The sequence below is a fragment of the Poecilia reticulata genome, chromosome 18 (genome assembly GCF_904066995.2).
Source record: "Poecilia reticulata chromosome 18, P_reticulata-male-v2, whole genome shotgun sequence".
Lineage (NCBI taxonomy): Eukaryota > Metazoa > Chordata > Actinopteri > Cyprinodontiformes > Poeciliidae > Poecilia > Poecilia reticulata.
Window position 1 is genome coordinate 15,999,223 of NC_088847.1, and position 21,569 is coordinate 16,020,791.

Consider the following 21,569-nt stretch of genomic DNA (forward strand, 5'->3'; position numbering starts at 1 on the left):
ACCAGAAGCTCAAACTACCTCAGTTGAATCATTTTGACAGAGGAGAGCAGGTCCTCTGTTTCGAGCAAAAACAAGGAGGTTTTGCTTCAGTGTTGGAGATTGCGGGGCCATTATTATAACCTGACCTTGGGTCAGACAACTGGAGGAAACCTCATAAATAAAAGAGGTCACACAGATGGTAAAAGGGTAGTTTAGACTGTTCTTCTGTGAGAAACCTAGGCTCGTTTATCACGCCGGTCACATTCCCTTAGAGCTTTTTTGGAGGCTCAACCTGAAGCAGCAATGCCAAAGGATAAACTAGATCACAAAACAGCATAATGAGACATAGAAATGTTTCCGTAAGCAGAAGCATTGCAACTGACTCCCGTGGAGGCTTTATAAGCCCAGGAAATCTGCCAGGTTCGTCCAGTGCTTTAGTTATTTATCGTCATTATTTTATTTCTGTAAAAGTAAAACATCTTTGTGTTCTTCAACGTAGACTGTGGATAACATGAGGTTACAGTGCACAGTCGTCTATCTGCACGAGGAGACAAGCTGTCAGTGAACACACCACATGCAACACAGATTCAAATAGCGATTTGGTCAAAGGCAATTATTAACACTGCTGCTGCAGCTGGCCTGAACATTGTTGGGTCAGGTCCAAGTCACTGCGCTTGACTGTACTGTGTGTTTAACTGGTGATGTCATCTTAGCAGGTCTGTTTGTTGACCATGTGGTTAAAGCCTAAACATGGATTCGGGAGCTTTCATAAATAATAATTTAGAAAGCCTAACCAAAGCCGCAAAAAAAATGATAAAAAATATATATATATATATATATACACACCAATAGTAACTTGGTAATAAGACAGTAGGAGGTCCGTGCTACCATAAAAGCCTCCCGTAAACCCTCCCAGACAGCCGGAGTCCTCCTGAGTCCTAGCAGCAACAGCCTGCTAAGAGGCTTTATCCTCCCACTCCACCCCGCCCCGGCACAAAGAGTTGTCTGTTAGGACAGGGAGGCATCGCAGGAGTTAGCCGAGACAGGTGGCTATCCCCGCAGGGTATGAACGTGGGGGCTGGGAGGCTGAGCGCTGCAGTCATCCCAAAAACAAGCCCAGACAAAACCCCGCTGTTATTTCAGCGGTGTGGTTTTCCTTGCAATAAGTAGAAGGAAGCGGCATTGGCTTTTCTCAAATTTGAATCAAATTGTTTGGTGGTGGTAGAACTAATATGTTGGTTTTGATTGAGCGAACACCCTTGATCCTTACTGATAAACGTAGTCTGTTTCCACAGCAGCTGAAAGTTAGGCAACGAACTTAAATGTTGTAACGTTTTTTTTGTTTTTTGTTGGCCTGTTTCATCGTGTGACACCAGAAGGGATTATGCCACGTCACTACCAGGATGTGGACAAGGTTTGCTTTCTACATTATAACCAGCAGGCAAACAAAACACTGCGAGTATGACTTATTGCTGGAACTTGTGTCATGGAATCAGTCAACGCAGTGAGTCAAGGAAGTCTTCTGCAAAAATGGTATTAAAAAAAAATTACTGGTATTTATATGCCAAAGTAATTACCATACAAAAATGTAAACAGATAAACGATGATTTTAAAAGCAATTGATTGTGGGAGTTTTTTTTAAACAACTTTTCTATAGATTAAAGTATTGATATTAATGTTTCCATGTTTGCAATTGCAACCAACACCTTAAAGCGTAGTGAGTGATCGGTGTGCTTAGAAAAAAATATTATGTAAGTTCAGTCCACTTGTTAGGGCTCAGGGAAGATTTTTTAAAAAGTCACTCAAAAGCAGACAGGATCGCTTTCATTTTGCACAAAGGCATTCTTTAAACGTCCCTGAGTCAGAGCGGCAGTACAGATCCCCCAAATCCTACTCAAACAAACATGAACCTTGTTTTTTAATCAAATTTCTATAATTGGAATATCGGGAGGCTGTCAATGAAACGTTGGCAGTTTTGCATCCTAATCACTCACTTGGATATTATGGCTTCTTGAAACCGCAGAGTAAAAATATTGACAATGCTGTTACACAGATTTTGATTTTTTTCTTTTTTAAACATTGAAGTCAATTGTAGCTGAAAATACATTTCTGGCGATAGATGGTACTGACAGGATTTGCTGGCGTGCCCTGGGAAGGCAGGACAGTAACAGTGGAGCACAGTGTTTGCTTCTTCCCAAGAGGATCAGATCTCTTTCACATTAGAGATGACAGTTAATGAGGGAGTGCAGACAGAATGGTTGAGAAAACGGGATCCGCTAGTGGCAGGAAATCGGCTGTTTCGGGGATAATGAGCACAAAAATGATGGAGGAGAACCAAATGGAACATAGCTGATGATGAGTATTGAGAACTGAAACGTGTATGGCAGGATATCTAATGAAATGGGAATTTGGGGGGAGGAAATTATGTGGGGTGAGCCAGTAAAACATCGCTTTGAAACTGAAACCGACATTCATGGAAGAGGATTGAGAAAACCTCAAAATGCAGTCAATCAAAATGGCAACGTGAGCTAATATTCAGCAGATTAGTCAAATATCTAAATGACTTCACCACAAAGATTCATTTTTATGTTTTATTTATTTTTTGACATCGAGTCAAATAAGCATAGCGGTTTCCTCCGTGACCGCAAGTTGCACTCTTTAGACATAATGGGGAGTTCTGGTATTTAAGGACCATTCTTCCACAGGGAATTATTTTCAATGTGTTTGCCAATGACACGATCAATTGTCTCCTTTTTATGGCAGGGTCATCTTGTTGCCAGGAAACACTTCATGAGGCTGCTGAACTTTAGGCCCATTGTCAGGAGAGCTTACCAGCCATTAAATAATTGATGTGGCGATAGTTGGGGAACCAGCAGCACAAAGCAGATGATGAAATGATAAAAAAAATAATAATAATCTCCTTTTTCCCTCTCTATCACTGGTCTAAATTTGGCTGTGGACAAGTAAAGCAGAAGTTCTGCCAGGGTCAGTGTCTGCTGCCTTTGATTCCTATTATAGTCGTGGAAAGGACGCCAGGAAACGAGGACTGAAACGGGTTTATCAAATGAAGTAAAGGTTTGTTTTGTTCCCTCCTCTATCTTTGCCGAAAGGTTCCCGGCTGAAGTGTTTTACTGTTTAATCTCAGCTGGATCAACAGCTCCGGCTGTGATCAGGAACAGGCACTCAGTCCAAAAATGCCTTTAAAGGTACAGCGCTGCAGCTCAAATCTACACAATGAGAAAATGAGCAATGGAGGGAACGCGGTTGATCCAACAGTAATCACTTACGGTGTGTGACTTTTACTCTTCCAGAAAGGGAAATGCAGGTGAGACGTAGATTTGAGGTTAAAGATTAGTGTTAATGACGAATGATGAGTAAGTTTTTCCAACCGCAAGAGCTTTGAGGGAACTTTAGTTGTTGGAAAGCTTCATAATGTTTGTCTATTGTTGACAATACCTGTGGTCATGGTGTAAAACTGGCTGCACCGGTTTATGTCTTCACAAAAGAGTATTCCACAGCTAGCTCCAGATTCTGTTTGCACCTCGCAATCACCAAGCTAATAGATGTGTTCTTGTGTTTCCAAATCCTGGAAGACATTTGGATCGGAACATCTTCTTTAATGCCATATTTATTTTTATAGGCAGAGATAATCCCACTGTTTATGATACTTGACTGCCAGAAACACTCAAGAGCACTGAAGCTCATGAGTGATTTTTCATTAAGCAGCAACATAAATTCATATTCATCAGATTGAGATTATAAAAAAATAATAATGATTTACCAATAATTTTGTAATTGCCAAAATTTTGAACATCCTCATGACCTTGAGAATCCTGAAGAGTTTTTACTTGAAACATTTCCAACTTCCTGCCTTAGCTAGCTGGACTGTGCACTAACAGTAGGTTAGCTGTTTAGCTAAGTCTATAAACCCTTTACTCAAAGCAAGAGGGTTAAAATCCCTAACACAAAATTATTGAAACATTTATTAATTTGGTTAAGGGAGCTAACATGTTTGACTTAAAAATATTGTTTTTAAAATGATGTAGTTATGTTTATCAAATTCTCAAATCATTTGAAAATTTGAATACATTTAGCTTCCCTTCCATCTGGGTCGGTCGTCTTCTATATTTTGTCAAGGAGTATTTTATTGATAGCTAAATGCTCACTCTTTCTTGACTTCAAAATTGGTTATCTGTGCTAAAATGCTAACATGGTAATGTTCATTTTGTCTGTTAGCTCTGTGGCAATCAGCTCGCTACGTCAGCTAGCTGCAAAATTAATTAATCGCAATTTCATCTGTGCGTAGCAAGGACTTTGTTGTGCTTCTAATTTAAAATATAAAATCTAGCCAAGCATGGTTTGATTAAAAAAGAAAAAAAAATAGCAAGATTTCCACTATAAACAAATACTTTCCTTATCAAAACCTTATTAAATTCATAAAGCATTACAGCGAGTTACAACTTAAACAAATTAATCTCAATAAATAGTATGCATAAATGGAAATATAGAAGCCTATTATATTTTTGAGACAAAACTGTTTTTGTATTTTCTTTATAGTATGCCCACGCTGACACTCAGTGATTTACTGATCTGTAAAGAATTGTGGTGCAGTGAATATATGAATATTATCTTCCAATATGAGATTGCTCAGGGTTAGCTTAGTTTGACTGGGGTCAAGATCTGCAGAGATCATTCATTTGAGTGTAACACCGGTGGCATATGAGTACGAAATGTGGGAGGGCAATTTTGATGAAGGTGGAAGTTGACATGGAGCTCTGATTATATAAACTATAATTATAAAAAAAACCAGCCTCGAAATTCTCGGATGCTTCTTGTAGTGTTTACAGAAGCTTCAACCGTGGGTTAAATCTAAACCTCAGCTGAATCCTTTACAACAGCAGACTTAACCTCTGAAGTTTTTTTTTTTTTTCACTAGCAGGAAGAGTTCCAAGCGTTCCCCTCCTGCTCCGTCTGAATACGTTGGTTCCCAAGAGCAGCAGAGTTTAATGAGCCTCTCTAGAAGTGGCACTCAGATTCACAGCTTGGGAGATGGCCAACAACTGCTCCCTGAAGACTGTCTTCTCATAATGAATGTTTTCCTGATGGGAAGAAGTCGAACTTCCACTTATGCGATAATTTAATGAAAGCTATTTGCTAGCCCCGAGAAGAAATGCTCTCAACATCACTAAATATCGAACAAAACGGACTTCGGGGTAAGGCAAGGCTCAGTGTACAGCTAAGTATTTTTCCTGGATGAAACGAGATATTCTCCTTACGGGCAGGCCCTTTTCCACTGCTTCATAAAAATTCTCAACATGCAGCTCTTTGGCCTGGAAATGTAATAAAGGAGATGAAAGAATATATATTATAATTTGCTGTGTCCTTTAAAACAGTGAACACTTCAACCGCACTGGCTCCACAATCATTTATTCTTCAGTTCACAGTGCTTGGGACAAAACCTGGAGCGCAGCAGATACGTTCACAGGAATCAGGAGTTTATTTATTGTTGAAAGTTGTTGGAAAAGTCTAACAGAGCTCCGGAATAAGCCACCAGACAAATTAAAACAGACTGAAGCAATTTCATAGTTAGTATATTCTGAATCCGTGGCTTCCTGTCTGCTTTGTCTTCGGCTCCGTTTGATGTCCCCACACAAAACCCCACTCCAATAACCCATATCCCATAACCTTATTTGGCAGCATGGTGACAGTTTCCCAGATACCAAACAGTATCCGTTTCCCTTCATCGTGTGGCATGGGTCCAACCTCCACGACTAATTTGGCAAATGGATCTGGAGTCATGGCTTGATTGTACAACTGTGTAATTACTGGTGCTGGAGCGAATATATGGGGTTAACAGAGAGGATAAATAAATCCTTGGCTTTTTTCATTTTTTTTTTTTTAAAGCATTTTTCAGTAGCATTTTTGCTTCTGAACTTGGGAAATTTGAGTTGATTTGTGCTTGTTTGCTCTCCACACAGCCGGGACGTCACTGAATCTCAGATTGGGGCGAGCATAGTTGCTGATAGCGAAAATGGAAGAACTTTACTCTGAAATATACACAAAACAGTGTGAATATTTTGACTATTTCTTTCAAACATCTGGCTTTTGTCCTCATTTTCTATCCCAAGGACTGCTGACTGTTCGCAGAGAAATGAATTTACACATTACATGTCACATTACAACCACCTTTCTCCACAGGGACAGACCAGTTAAAAGTATGTTTTTTCCTTAGCTATAACTTGAAAAGTGTGAAAAATATTTGTTCTCAGCCATCTTTAGTCTGCTACCCCTAAATAGATGCTAATTAGATGCCTTGAAAGGTTATCACTAATTAGATTACTTGTAAGGGCAAGCGCTAACAACTGTCTTAAAAGTCAACAAAAAATTAGTAAGTACAGTCCAAGTTGAATTTAAAGACAAAATGTTCTTAGAAATTAGTTATAGAATATTAGAGAACAAACATAAAAAAAAACTCATTTATTTAACTAAACTTTAAAGTTTTCCATAAAACATTTAAGGGGCGACAGAAAACATGTGGAAGAAAGTGGTGTGAACTGATACAATCCTCTTTATCCATTCACAAAGAGGTGGAGGAACACTTAACATTACACATCATCCTGAACACATCATTACCATGACGAAGAGTTGATGGTGGGGGCATCATACTGTGGGGATTTTTTATTTTTATTGTTTTTTCTCAGCAGGCACAGGAAATTTGGCTTAAGGTCATGGATCTGGAATTTTGCAAGAAACCTGGTTAACGGGGAAGAGACAACGACTCCTTTGGTCAAAGCATATTCATGTATTAGAATAGCCCACTCAAAGTCCAGACCTAGCACAACTTGTTTCTGTTATCAGATGCTCTCCATCCAATGTGACGAAGCTTGAGGTGTTTTGCAAAGAGGGGTAGGCATAAGTTTCTGCAGCATGATCAAATGTTCATGGGATACTCGGCCTTATTCCTAGAAAACAAAAAGTTAAAGCTATTTCTTCAAATTTTACTTCACAGGATTTAGGTTTTAGACCCTAGTGATGATTTTTCAGCCTTTCTGGAGATCTTTCAACGATTTTTGTTGTGTATTTATGACTTTTGTCCTCATTCCCAGACATTTGACCTGAAAGAGAGATGGGTTTATATATGTTGGTTGAGCCACTTGACACTCACCTATGACTTCTTCAAGCATGAAGGACAAAGATAAGCCAGAGTTTATGTTCATAGAAAAACTCTGATTGACCCTCAAAAAGCCTGGAGAGCTTGTAGCTAAGAACTACTGTGAAAGATAAGATGTTCTTGGAAACCAAGGTGTACAATAACGAAGGAGAACATCTACGCTTTAGCACAGCATTGTACATTTCTGACGACCGTTTGGGCGCTTCAGGAGACACTTAGTGCCGCAACAAAAACTTGTTGTTTTAGTCTTTGGTGCAGTAAATGTACACTTAAAGTGCCGGTAAAACGCCCAAAATGTCACTCACTGTTCGTGTTTACTGTACCGTGTAAGACTCAGGAGTTCTGCTTTAGACCGATCACAGCAGTGACTGACAGAACCTGTTCTGACGGTCTCAATTATTTCACGGCCACTGGCTTGCATGTATTCTCGGCTTTATGTTTCTTTTCTACTAACGGAATATTAGTCAGCCGGCGCATAGCTGCATTTGTTTGGACATGACATTCAGGCAAGTTCGGAGCAGCTTCTTTTGTGTGTGCGTGTGTGTGTGTGTGTGTGTGTGTTTTTAATTGAAGTGCTGACAAGGAGGTCACGCACGCCGTTCACGGAGCTCTTTTTTGGTTTATTGGCCCGGGTCAGCTTGACTGAGAGCTTAAGCTTGTCAAAGCCCCTGGGAGGCAGAGATAAGGAAAGGAAGCATAAAACCAAATAAAGCTGCTTTGCTCATGGACGAAGACAAAGTTACAAGTATGCTTAGTGTTCCAGGATGAAGTGATTATACCCGTCTGGACCAAAAGCAGCGCTCCCGAGTGTTTATGTGCAGTTTTGATTTTTTTTGTGCACTCTCGAGAAGATTGAAACTCATGAAAAACTAGCGATCTGTTGCAAGTATTTTGTTCCAAATTAGAAGAGTTCTTTCTGATGAAGCAAAGGTGGAAGAAACTTATTTGGATGCCAGGTCCCTGTCTAGGAACTGCCCCAACATTCACTGGCCAGGTTCTATATTTCATATAATGACTTGTTCTGTGTCTGGAGCTGAAATTATCACAAGAAAGATAAGGAGCAAATGACACAGAGTTTGAGATGAGAATACCTTCAGAGATAAAAATAAATAAATAAAATAAATTAAAAAATGCCCTGCGTGGTTGGCCTCTCAAGACCAATCTCGCCTCGTTTCTTATTTTTGAATTGTCGAATCGAGAATCATTAATGAGAAACAGCAAGGGCTGATAAATTGCCTGAATTGTAAAGATCTATGAAATTTCCAACTCATTTCGATCTACAGTGTTTCCATTTTGACATACCACAATTTTCCACACATTTTCAGATGTTTATTTTTCTTTTTATCTTCAAACATGGTTACAAAGACTTTGTGTAACATGATGAGGCTTTCACTGTAAGCATTAAAGAGTGAATAGAAAGATGAAGTACAAGGTTTTCTTTCGGCATGAATGGAAGGTTTAAGGTCTAATCACAACTCTGGACTTTGACTAGTTCACTTTAAGGCCTTCATTTTATTTATTTATTTTTGACATATGTAGAGGTGGACTTGGTGGTGAACCACAGCCAGATGACGTCTGAAAATACTTGAAACCTACTCCAAAAAATGTAGGACTGCCTATTTTACTAGAGACTACCACCGAAACTAACATTTTCAGTTTTCCTTATTTCTGCTGTTGGGGGTACAGCCAATCAACATCAAAGAAAATGAAAGGTCCTCGTTGATTGGCTGCTTTGTGAACACCAGCCAATAGCATGTCAGATAGTGCTGTATCTAGGTATTTCAGCTTCTCATGCTGCGTTTTCATTTAAATGTTGTAAATATGCAGTAGGAAAAAAAGCATACACGAATTTTCCCATAAATAATTGAAGTCACGTTCCACAGAAAAGACAAACAGCCGGTAGGTGAATCTGTGAATCCTGAACCATAGAGAGGCGGGGTTTATCCTTCCCCGATATTAAGATTCATAACTGTGATATGAAAATTTTAAATGTAAAACAACACACAAAAAAATAAATAAATAAAAAGAAAGCTGGAAGAAGGCACATGCTTCATCACAGTATCAGTTGTTTTTGGCATAAATATGGGGGCAAAACAACAAAAACACAATATATTATTTTATTTTCTCAACAAAGACAGCAACATTGAATAAAATGTTTGTCTATGCCGGCTTCAAAAGCGGACATCATTAAAACGCAAAAACGTCAAATCAACGAATCTACAAAAGCAATTTTACAGACAAAGAACCTCGTCAAGAAGCCGACACAACAAAAAATGCGCCCTCAAAGCGAGCATGCGTTTCACACACGCCTATGCAGATAACAAATCTCTCATCTCGTGCTATAATGCAGTTTAGCCTCAGGCGTAAATGACCTCTGAGAGAAATTTCTTTGGTTTTCAGTCAAGCTTTGAGTAAGACTACAAGCTGGAGCTACCACTGATACCCACTGGAGGCCAAGAGCTTTGTTAACTCCAGCCAGTTAAAGTAATAAAGCTGGAAAACATGTGCTGTAGGTGACGCTTGGCATTTGGCATGGAGGAAAATTGCACTTGCTTTGAAGTTCAAAACTAATAACTTTGCCACCTGAAAGAGTTAAACTACTCGAATCGTTCAGCATGAAATGTCCAATTTTCCAATCGGCTGCAAAGTCCTAACCCGCTGGTTTTTCTCAGAGAGCGCCGCTTTCCTTAGAAGGAGAGGAAAATCTGCAGCTCAGCTGATGTGCAACTTTTGTTCAACCTGTTTTTAGATGGAACCCACAGACATACAGGGTAATTTACCAATAAATATAATCATAAATCGTAACTCGGCACCTTCTGAGTTTTTTTTTTTTTTTAAAGTCATAAAAATATTAAGCAGTCATTGCTACCTACAGAGAGGATTTCTCTTGCATCTTGTGACATTTGGTAAAAGAAAAAAAGAAAAAACTTTTGAGGTTTTGCTAATCCACTTCAGGAAAATTATGTCAAGGGAAAATGTAACATTCCCAAACATGCCCACGTCTTCAAAAACCTGGGAGAAAAAAACAAAAACAAAAAAAACAGGACAAAGGAGTTTGTTTTTCTTTCTTCCATATATCTCAGTAGTCTCTGCCTATCTCATCACTATTATCTAAAGCAGTAGTATTCCTCCGATTCCACCCTGAGTTTCAGCGGCGATTTGGTGAAGGACTCGCCAGAGATTACGGCTTTATCCATTAAACGGTCGAGGTCCGTGGGCGGGGACGAGTCTCCGGGTAGGTCCTCTGCCAGAGTGTCCAGGTAGCTGCCGACGGACAGGCCGTCCAGGCCGTCGCCGTTCCCGTCGTTCAGGCTGTTGAAGCTGCCCCGCAGGGAGGAGCCGTCCTGGCTGTCCGACAGGCTGTACAAGCTACCTGTCAGGCTGCCGTCCTGGCTCGTTGCGTCCCCCTTGTCCTCCATCATCCAGCGGATGGACTCGATGCCGTCGTTGATCGACATCAGCTGCTGCATGAGCTTCACGTCGATGGCTCGCAGGTTTGCCTGCGTGGTGGAAGTAGAACACTGTAATTTAATATGCCGCAAATGCCGAGTTACACCTCAACGTTTAACGTGCTACGAGGGAAGAAAATGGAATCGGTCATCATCTGAATCGGCAAGTCTGAGCTGCACGATATCTGTTGAATTACAGTCTGTGTCAAATCTTACTCTATATCTATCTTCCACTCATTGTCAGTACGGTTATTTAATAATCATAAGACTGAGTTGATCCAAACAGGAACCAGAACAGAAAAATAAATGTCAACAGGGGGCAGTGAAAGGTTTTCAGAAAATAACAGAATAAAAACTGTTTGTTCAACAATAACGAGTATGTTATATGCTTAACTATAAAAACTATAAAATAAATAGAATCTCATATGCAATGATTTGAGTGCATGAGTGTAAGATATAGCTGGTACATGGATATGAAATGAAAACAAGAAAGGACAGAAGGACAGTGAGTATGTAAGACATACGCATGCCTGTTGGCAAAGCGCTGGACTGACCTTGAGCCTCACTTATGAGATAGATGATTCATAACCAGAGAAATTGCCAAAATTCTGATGTAACAATAATAAAAATGTCAACTTGAATAACACGTATTGGCAAAAAAATTAAATAAAAATAAATACTAATCAGTGCAGAATCTTGGCTTTCAACTCCACTCTAGTTACAGTGACTTAACTTTCCCCCCACAACTATATTGGTTTCTTATATTTAGAAGGGAGGAAAAAAAGAAAAAGAAAAAAGAAAGCAGGACGAACAAAACCATCACCATGACTATTACTAACCAAACACTGGATCAAGTTGCAAAGCTCAGCTTAGACCTTGTATTGAGCAGATGCAGTTGGTGGCTTTTTTGTTGTTGTTTTGTTTTGTTTTCTCTTAACTGTTAGTGTTCTCGTGGTTGGAACAGTCAGTGCTGCTTTGTTTAGACTATCGGCCTTTACTACGTGGCACAGACCACTAGCAGTTTCCATCCACAATAATGAATGACATACGACCGCCATGCACAGAGCGACCATTGATTGAACTCTCTGGCATGACGAACCGTGCCACTGGGTGTGTGTGTGTGTGTGCGTGTGGGTGGAAGTGGACTGCATGTTTGCAGTGTTTTACAGGGATTCCCCCATCTGTGGGTGACAATCAGCGTGAATGAGAAACAACAAATGGGCAGCTGTTGCATCCTGCCACCAGGACACGACAGCACCTTCTCTGTTCCTGCGAAACCGGCGGAAAATTTTCCATCGACGTCTGTTTTAGGCTGCAGCATCCTAAACTGATTGGTTTGTTTACTCGTATGTCAATGACTACTCGGGATTTTTGAGGGTTTGTCCTGCGGAGAAGGCCAACTGAGATAATTGCAAGTGTAATATTATCCCTGACATCATAATAAATCAAATCCTAACAACACAAACTCTGTAGTGCCAGAGCAGTCCACTGGCCATCTTACAGGGCTCTGGTTCACAGAGAGAAAAACCCGGTCAACCAGACCATCTGCTCAGGAATCCTAATACCTTTTGTGACCTTAGTCAGTCAAAACAGTAGTCAGCTGTCTGGGAAAGCGTCCATGGAGACTTTATGGGAATAAGTATCTAGGTGTACTTAAAACAAACAAACAAAAAAAGAGACAAAAAAATGTATCACATCGTCTAACTACCTTTATTAAAAACAAACAAAGCAGAAAGTATTCTTATAGTGGCTAAAATAACAGTTATAACTGATATTTTTATTGCTATTTTGATTTTAATACAAAGATCTAACCACGATATAGAAAAAAGACCTGCTAAAATTAACCATTTTTTTAAACGTTTTTACAGAATGACTGTCCATGTGTGTAAGGCATATTAAAAAAAGGTTGTTGCTCAAAACATATTATTTTAGCTGAAATGAAACCATCTGATCATCCGCTCAAGTTACAAATGAAGTTATTAAATTAAATTAAATTAAAAAAATCTGATTAATAACAACAAAATCTTAGATATTGCCATGAAAGGTTCAACAAACTCTATGAACAATAAGACTGGAAGAATACAGTAATTGCATCTTTTCCATCAGCAGGTCTGAAACTGCTGTTTGTGTCCCAATAACTAAATTTGTGATTACACAACAAGCTGAATTATCTGCTCAAAAACAGCTGTTTTACTTTGTTATTGGGATACCATAAATGTAATTAGCCCACACAACATCCTGATATCACCAATTTTTTATTTATGTTTTTGTTATTTTTATTTCAGAAGTGTACTACGTGTCATTTAAAGGGTGAATGCCATATTTGTTTTACTGCAGACTGTCCTGTCTTGCTGATTGTAGCACATCACCGCTTTTCCTCCACCTGTTGCTATGCACTCCCATCAGCTGGCTGATAGAAAGCCCCTATATTTATTTAGAAATATAACTGTTCATAAAATCCAAGAATAGTTGCCCAGATTTGTATTATCTTTGACAGCTTTCGTAATATCAACCTGAGGTAAACATACATGTGATTCATTATTTTTATTCCTCTTAGCTCTCAAGTTTCATTTAGCAACAAATGGTCCAAATAATTAAGCTTTTTGTCTTTGCTACCTTTCTGTAAAACTTTTTGAGGAGTTCTCTAACCAAAACTGATTGACTTATCAAACAAAATGTTACTTTTAAGTAAGTTACAAACAAAACATAGGTCACAGTGTTATGACTCCTTAAAATGAAACTCATTTTAATGCAGGACGGAAGTTTGATTTAAAAAAAAACATTGAGAGAAAGTTCTATGCTCACCATCTCCTGTCTCAAGAACAGCATTTTACCCTGCAGTCTCTTCAGGTCCGTTGAATTTGCGCAGAATTTGCAGTTGGCCAAGTGAGGCGCAGCTGACTTGTCGTGCTCGTGCCTGTCGCTGCGTCTCCCTCCCGCGAGCGACCGAACGAGACCGTCCGGAACCTTTCGACCCAACTTGGTCTCTATGTCCGTCAGGTCCGGAGAGCCGCTGCGCTCCTCGTCCATCGTCACTCTGACAGAAAAAAAACAACCCCGCAGTAAGTGCTCTCACGGTGCGGCTCTAGGGCAAGTTAAAGTGAGGCGCTGTGGCTGTTGAGAAAGTCAAATACAACTCGTATGTGATCTGCAGCCACACCAGCAGACCTCCCGTTGAAGCCTGTAACCAGTAGGAGGACAGTTTAACACCAGCATGCTCTCTGAGGACACTCCCATTACAAGAAGGGCTGTCTCTGAAACTAGACACCCGGCCAGGTAAGTGCCGCCGCTTCCACCTCTCTCCCTGGGGTGGAGGGAACACGCTTTATGGACAATGTGAACTTAGGAGTCAGTGTTTTCGTGTACCTCTTTCTCTACCTTGAAAGAGAATAAATATAAATAAAATATGCGAATAGTGCGGCACGGCCTCAGACCTATTACCATATATTAATTGATCTATCTACCTTTGGTCAAAAAGTTTAAAATCCAAAATAATTATACTCCTAAATACAGTTGAATTATGTTGCAGTGCTCGCATTCTCCAAAACACTTGATCAATTTTAATATATTGTAGCACGGATGTCGCCATGTTGTTTACGCTGCAGTGAATTCTGGTTAAATGACTTATGCTTGGTGCTTGGTTCGATTCTGCCACCTCAGTCCAGCCAAATAAGCAATGAGTAAGGTTGTTAAGCGCTTAGCTACTGCTACTATGGACAGTAGCAATAGCTCCGTTATCACTGAAAAGAGCTTCCAGCGTTTCCTGCCTGTCCCAGCGTCTTTCGCTCTCTAGCTGGCAGTGGGGTTTAAGATCTTTGTGAATGAAGACAGTTGGCATGGCACTTGGTTTTAGCTTGTGAGGCTAACGATCACCTGTTAGGGCCTTCATCAGTTTTGCTTGTACAAATGACTCAAAATCTTCTGGAGATAAATGTTGACGGCTTCAGAAGTTGCGTTCGGCTTTCTCCCATAGATGGGAAATGATGACTTCTGTAGCTGTACTTCTGTACAGCTACAGAAGTTAGTACTTCTGTACAGAAGTACAGAAGTTAGCATTCCCTGTATTTATGTACAGAGTAAGATAAATACAGAATCGACTGGACTAATAAATTGTGTAAAACAATAGATCCTTTAAAACAGAGTTTGAGTTTTGAAACCTGCATTGTATTGATATAAGATGCAAAATGGGTCATTAATGAGGATTTTTGGTATTTAGACCAACTTAGAACGGGCCCTGCTTCAAAACAGCAGTTTTTCGACAAGTAAAACCAGAAATGAAGTATTCTATATTGATGAAAGACGACTAAGAATAAAATTTACAAAAAATTTAACTTCTGCTTTTCTTTTCATTCTGTATTTAGACCACATTAGATAAGAATCATATTAGAAAACCACTAAGCATAGATTTAGCAAAAGTGGAAAGGCTCATTCAAAAGATTTTTTAAAAACAACTCATGTTGTTTGTGAGTCACAAGCAGAATCATCAGAGTGGTGAAAGTCAAAACATTTTTAAGTAAAAAAAACAGACATTCAACTTTTGACTTAATTTCCTTTTAATTACCTCTTGTTTTTTTCTATTAGCAACTTAAATACATTAGTTAGCTAAATAAGGTGTAAAAAACAACGTGCAACTCTTTTTGTAAATTCTGCACAAGCAAGATTCTTAGAAATTGAACAACAGCACCCTCTTGTGGGCATTACAGCTCCCTCACTTGGACATACTAGTTTCTCACTGGCAGATATTGTTAAAAGCTGTGTTTATGACAAACCTTTGAGTGTAAATTACAATTACACTGCACACCACTTAATAGGTTGGAAAGCAAATTACTTTAAATATTTTTTACCTCATTATTTGACAGGGCATCATCTTGCATGAATGTTACTGGTTTTTCATTAAACCCCCCCCCCCAGCTTTTTCAATGCATAGTAAAAATCGCTGTGATTGCACAATGCAAAGCAACATAAGTACAACGACTTAAGAATCTTAACTTTTTAGGGGGTTGGGCATACACGCTGCAAGATTTCCTTTTTTTTTTTATGGAGAACAGAACAACATTGCTTTGTTGTTGGAAAAATCAGGAGAAAAGACACGTGCTGGGGCTGTGATCTCAGACTACAGATTGGCCTTTGTCGTCGTCGTAGCGCTGGTACTGATCCCCGAGCAGGGGCTGGTGGCCCTCCATCTTGTGAGATCGGGCACGCACAGCGCACGTGGTCGCTGCGAAGATGAGTGCCACCAAAACGAGGGCGGCGACTATGGCTATGGTTATTATTTCAGTCAGAGAGAAAGGTGTGCCTAGAGGAACAAAAGCAGACGATTATCACTTTCAATGCCAAAATCTTTATATTATAACCACAAACTTCAATGTATTTTATTTTGATATTGTGTAAAAAAAGGCAAAGAGAAGAACACATAACCTGCTTTTTGGGATTTTTTTTTCTTTGCACTTGTATTGAGTCCCCTATACGCTAATACTATTTAATATAATCAAGTATTCCCCAACCTGCAACCCTTCCGACCCTACTAGGGATAAGGGTGTAAAGAAAATGGATGGATGGATGGAAGTATTCCCCATTTGCCAATTGATACAAATGTCTCCACCAACTTTGCACATCTTGAGGATAATAGTTTTGCTCATTCACTTTTGTGGAATAGCTTAAATTAAATAAAATTAGATGGAGAGCATCTGTAGAACAACTTTTTAAAGTCTTGCTACTGATTCTTAATTGGATTTATGTCCTGAATCAATCTATCAGATGCTTTGATCTGAAAACCCACCTACAGCATAAAGTAGGCGTGTTTCATTTTGATTCAGGGTGATAACTTCTGTTTTCTGCCTTAGACTGTGTCTCTTGTACACCAAAATGCCATCTGACTTTAAGACAAATCCCAATAAATTACACATTTTGTGGTTGCAAAGTGGCAAATTGTGAAAACCTTTAAGAGGTAGACGTGCTTTTACAAAAGAACTACAAGAGTAAATTAAAAAGACTTTGGCATACCTGGCCATTCAGCTTCATAAGAGTAGCCCAGATTTTCGGGCGCAGTCAGAAACATCTCTGCGTTTGTCACAGGAGGCCAGAAGGGTACCATGTTGTAACCCCTGTTATGACCGATAGGGGCGTTTTCTTCAGGATACACAGCTAAATCTGTTGGGAAATTACTCAAGTAAGAGGAAAAAAATACTAAACATGCATAGACTGCATATCAGAATTAGTTGCTATGGCACCTGGACCGTGTCTCCTGAGCCATTCATCGAAAATAGCGTCTGTAAAGGTGTGTAGCAAGACGAAGATGGGGTCGTTGGGTGACAGGTGCGTCTGTCCTCCTGTTCCATTCAGGAACAAGTGAGCCAGGTTGTGGAGGCTCCTCACTATGGGGTCGTAGTTCCCCTTGGGGGCGCTGTAGCCTAACAAAACAACACGGGGGGCCTTCTAGTGACATATCATGTACATGTAGCAAAGACTAAGACATCACAGAGCTCTAACTCACCTTCGACTGTGTTCCTGAAGCTCTCAGAGGAGGTGGAGTAGAAAGGCGGTGTGTCGAAGGTGCCAACTTGTAGGCAGTCGGCCACGTCCTGGGGCTCTGGGAGACGCTGGACCATGGGCCTGTTGACGTTTCCTGATGGGTTTCTCCTGATGGGAGAGGTCTCTGTGCCTGACAGAGAATAGAAAAGTTTGACAGAGAATAGAAAAGTTAACCACTGGCGTCGTCATTCCCACACTTTTCCTTCTCTTCTGAAAGAATGAAGGGAATTTTAGCGTGGTCACGAACACTTGTCTTACTGTTGCAGATGGTTCCCAGCGTGTCGTAGTCCTCGACACTCTCACAAACGACCCTCCACTCCGAGAAGATAGAGTTGGGGCTTAGGGAATTTATGTCAAAGCTGCTTCTGGCCCCCATCAGGTCGTCTGTGCAGATGTCGCACGTGTTCCCGCCGATGGCAAAGTTCCAGTAGGGCAGGGCAAAGGAGGGATCCTGCAACATGTCCTGCATGACAGAAACGGAGTCCGAAGTTGCAATAGGTTTTGTTGTATTATGCTCAAACCGGCAGATTAGGAGGGAAAAAACCCCAAAACATTTACCATGGCAGAAACTTCATATGAAGGTAATGATTACTACATTCTAAATTTGTAATTTACAGTGTCTGGAAAAGCATTGTTAGATTGAGATGCTTTAAAAAAGAGACTTGTTTGTCAGAAATGGCTGATCGGTGGTCTTGCTTACTAGCCTGTGCATTCACCAGAGGCTCTGCTCTAACAGAAGACCTGTGGAGCAGCAGGGAGCCTACACAAGCTTGATTGACAGTGATAAGACCCTCCTCTTGGCTCTAGAAGAGATGCAGTTCTGCAGATATCTGTAGGACCACTGAGAGGAGGCAGAGGAGCTCTTTTTTTCCACAGATTATCTGCCTCATTCTACTGTTAGACAGTTTTAACAAATATGTAAAAAACAACATATTTTTTTTATGAAAGCTAACTACTGCAGCTTTAATAAAACTAGAAATAGGCCATCAACATTCTGATTTTAAGATCCTCTACTCCGTCTCTTGAAACCTAGGAAAACAAAAATGTGGTGCCATGAGGATTTTACTGATTCAAAAGCAAAAATGACACTTGAAGTAGACCCTGATTTCATCTTTTATATGCACACAACCACCTTGAAGCACATCAAAGAGTGCATATTTTCCCTTAAAGCAGATAAGAATCATCCACGCGGTTCAAATAAAAGTTTTTGTTTTTCTCGTGTCTTTGTAGAATAGAAAGCGTCAGTGTTTCCCAAATTAGATTTTTCTCTCACTCTGTTTGGCCGGGTTTGAACAAAAGCCCCCTAATTAAGGAGCTCAAGCAGCAAACCTGCACAGGATATAAGGATGGAGTTTCTCTGTAGGAGTCCAGCACTCTGCCAAGGTTTCAGCTCCACATGCCAGCCCCATTTTCCACTTTCAGCTGTAACCCGCTTGTGAAAGGGATTATTAAAAAATGTCTGGTACTGTATTTAAAAAAAAAAGAGAAGAAAACCCTTCTCACTCAAGATTTTATTGTTTCAGGGAAAAAGATAGCGCGTAAATTTAGTTGGAACCAAAGCCCATGGATTATTTATAGTAGCATTTTGCGCGCTGCTTGTTTATTAAGGCGTAACATTGGAAAGTCAATTAGGATTTTCTGGTAAATACAGAGGACTGAAGACACATTCACTAAACATAAACAAGCAGAGGACCAAAGCAAAGTAGTGTATGACTCTAATCACTTAATATGTTTTTATTAATTTCACCTCCTCACCTGCATGTCTCGCTCCAGCTGCAGCAGATGGAATCTGTGCCAGGTGAGGAACCCGGGGCCTTCGTGAGAGAAGTCCACCCCGCCAAAGCTGGCCTGCCCGGCGCCCAGGAACGTCTTGCTGACAGAGTAGTAGTGAGACCAAACAAAGTAGTTGTAGACTGTGACGTTTTCAAACTGCGTGGTGTTCCCTTCGGGGCCGAAGATGTCCGAGTAGTGGCGCGTCGCGATCACCAGGTCGGGGTGCACCGTGCGTTTGGCCTGGTTCAGTGCGTTCACAAAGGCGCGCTTCTCTTCAGAGCTGAGCTGCATCACGTTTCTCCTCACTGTCGGGGAAATTAAAAAATATATTGTTTTTAGTTTTGTAAAGAGACTCCGTCATGTTAACTCTTAAGTCAGTTTTGAAACTGATATATTGTCTGCTCAAACACAACGCGTCCATTATGCAAAGCAGGAATCTTTCTTTTATTTAACAATTTTTTTTGTGGTTATTTCTATTTTATGCACATATTAAGAGTCAAATATTGGCAGATGACCACAATATTGACAGCGATTGACAGCTGACCACAATATTTAAGAAAACAGGCAACAGTACATTGCATTGTCTGCAAATGTGATAAGTTGCTTTTGAAAGTAAGTACCTGTCAGCTTCAGCACAGAATGTCCACGATTTATTAGCAGACCAGTAATTTTTAGGTATAACAGCTGATGACAAACTTTGATGGGTAAGTCTGACAAATAAATTCACAATATGAAATATTCAAATAAATACTGATAAAACTGCATGGATTGGTTGTTTTTGGTGCCCATGGCAGAACCGTTTGTTTGCACCCCAAACATGTTTAACATTCCTTAGTTGCATGTCTAGTCAATGGATGGTAGGCTTCCCTGGGTTAACTGTGTCAGAGTATGAAAATAATGCTGAAGGTGATGCCTAAGTGTATTTTCAGATTCAGTGCTAAACTAAAGGGCTATTGCACTTTTTTAAAAGGAATTTGGATAGAATTTAATCATAGTTCAAAATCCTGAATAATTAGTGATCCAACCTGACCTGAGTTATTCTAGGTAGTATAGAGATTCCTGGATGAAACCTTTAATCTATTTGTAGACAAGCACATAATAAAAGAAAAATGGATGTTTTTAATTACAGTAGGGCTACCTTATCAAGAGAAGTACAAAACCATCAGTATATAGTTTGATTCAACTTACAATGAATAGACTATTCTGTAGTTATTTCAATTTCTATAAAATTCAGTTTTTCATTTCTGAAGTCTTTATTTTAATGGTGAAAATAAGACCCAACATCAGCCAAGCAAATTGCTTTTGTTTAAAACAGATGTGGTAAAACAAAAAAGTCAGTTTTTCTCGACGTTTTGGGCATAAAAACATCAACTGTCTTCACACTAGAGGTGCATGGGTGTTTGTGTATGGTTGCAGTTGCAAGGATGGAAAGGCTCAACCTGGACAAAATTCATGCAAGAACTGCCTCTGTACACGTGTTTAATTGAACAGATAATGCATTTACATTTAATTCGTGATTTACACGTGCAATTGTTTTTAGAAATCACTGAAGCATTTAGATTATTGTAGGTAACTTGTTTTATATACTTTCTTGAAAATATCACTTTTCTGAGTAACAGTTGTGCTATCTTGATCAAGTTTTGATCCATTTATTCAATTGTAGCCCTTTTGGAACTCGAATGCTTTCACGTTGTTTAATTTGATCTAAAATAACGAAAGACGTTTAGTCGATTTTGAATCGAGAGAAATTATATTGTTTTAATTGAAAACTCACCGACAGAAACCCTTTGATCACAATTGGCCCCGGTCCATCCGTGTCTGCAGCGACCGCAGTTATACCCGCTGAAGTTCCCGGTGCATTGGCAGGTGCGGTTGAAAAATCGGACCGGCCACCGTTCCCGGTCGTCCCGACCGTCGTGGGGATATTGCGGTCCGTGCGGCCGCGCGTCGGCCGAGATGGACACGCACAGTCCGCGGCCCGCGCTAGAGCCGCAGGGGTCCCCGGGGAAGCCGGGGGGCGCCGGGCAACACTGTCCGCTCCTGAGCCCCTCCGGTGTAACGCACTCTCTGGGGAACTGGGCGCTCACCACCACCGCGCACACCACCATAGAAACACAGTACGGCCACATTCTCCAAAACATGATGTCACCAGATTTTTTTTTTAAGCACGGCTGCTTCTGGATTTAACTCAGTTTGTGACCCTTATGACACCTGAAAATTACAATCCTGACTTTTTAGTCAAAGAATAAAAGTTCATTACTTTAGCACACCTGAGCTTCAGCCGATATGAGTGAGTGTAAAAAAAAAAAAAAAAGAAAAAGGAAAACTGCCCCTCTTCGCTCGCCCATGCAGGCCTCCTTCTTGTCTTTGCCCCCAAAACACTGCAGCGTTGACCTTAAATACCGGATTAGCGCATGACTACCAGGATTTTCTGACTCCCGCGTGATTCTCCTCACATAACATCATATTTCCTACGGGAGGAAGAGCGAAGGTAGTGTGATCCAGTCATGCAGAGTATTGTTCTTCTAAAAGTCACTGGGTGAAAGCAGCTTCTAAAAAGAAATAAAAAGAAATGCCAGTGTGAATGAGAAAAGGCTTTTACTTTCTGTACGTCTGACCTGCTATAACTGCCACGGATGAAAATATTTACAAAGTAAAATTAAAAT

At 40.2% G+C, this 21,569-nt stretch overlaps 2 protein-coding genes across 2 annotated transcripts; both read right to left on the bottom strand.

Moving 5' to 3' along the window:
* Positions 1-8,457: 8,457 nt before the first annotated feature.
* On the bottom strand, positions 8,458-14,568 carry lurap1l (leucine rich adaptor protein 1 like). Its single transcript, XM_008435729.3, has 2 exons — positions 13,405-14,568; positions 8,458-10,650 (listed from the first exon to the last, which is right to left on the bottom strand). The coding sequence occupies exons 1-2, from the start codon at positions 13,627-13,629 to the stop codon at positions 10,258-10,260; spliced, it is 618 nt and encodes a 205-aa protein (XP_008433951.2). The 5' UTR covers positions 13,630-14,568; the 3' UTR covers positions 8,458-10,257.
* A 566-nt stretch (positions 14,569-15,134) lies between these two features.
* LOC103480674 (5,6-dihydroxyindole-2-carboxylic acid oxidase) lies at positions 15,135-21,354 on the bottom strand. Its single transcript, XM_008435745.3, has 7 exons — positions 20,678-21,354; positions 18,886-19,208; positions 17,389-17,593; positions 17,093-17,260; positions 16,830-17,009; positions 16,603-16,749; positions 15,135-15,895 (listed from the first exon to the last, which is right to left on the bottom strand). The coding sequence occupies exons 1-7, from the start codon at positions 21,042-21,044 to the stop codon at positions 15,708-15,710; spliced, it is 1,578 nt and encodes a 525-aa protein (XP_008433967.2). The 5' UTR covers positions 21,045-21,354; the 3' UTR covers positions 15,135-15,707.
* Positions 21,355-21,569: the final 215 nt, after the last annotated feature.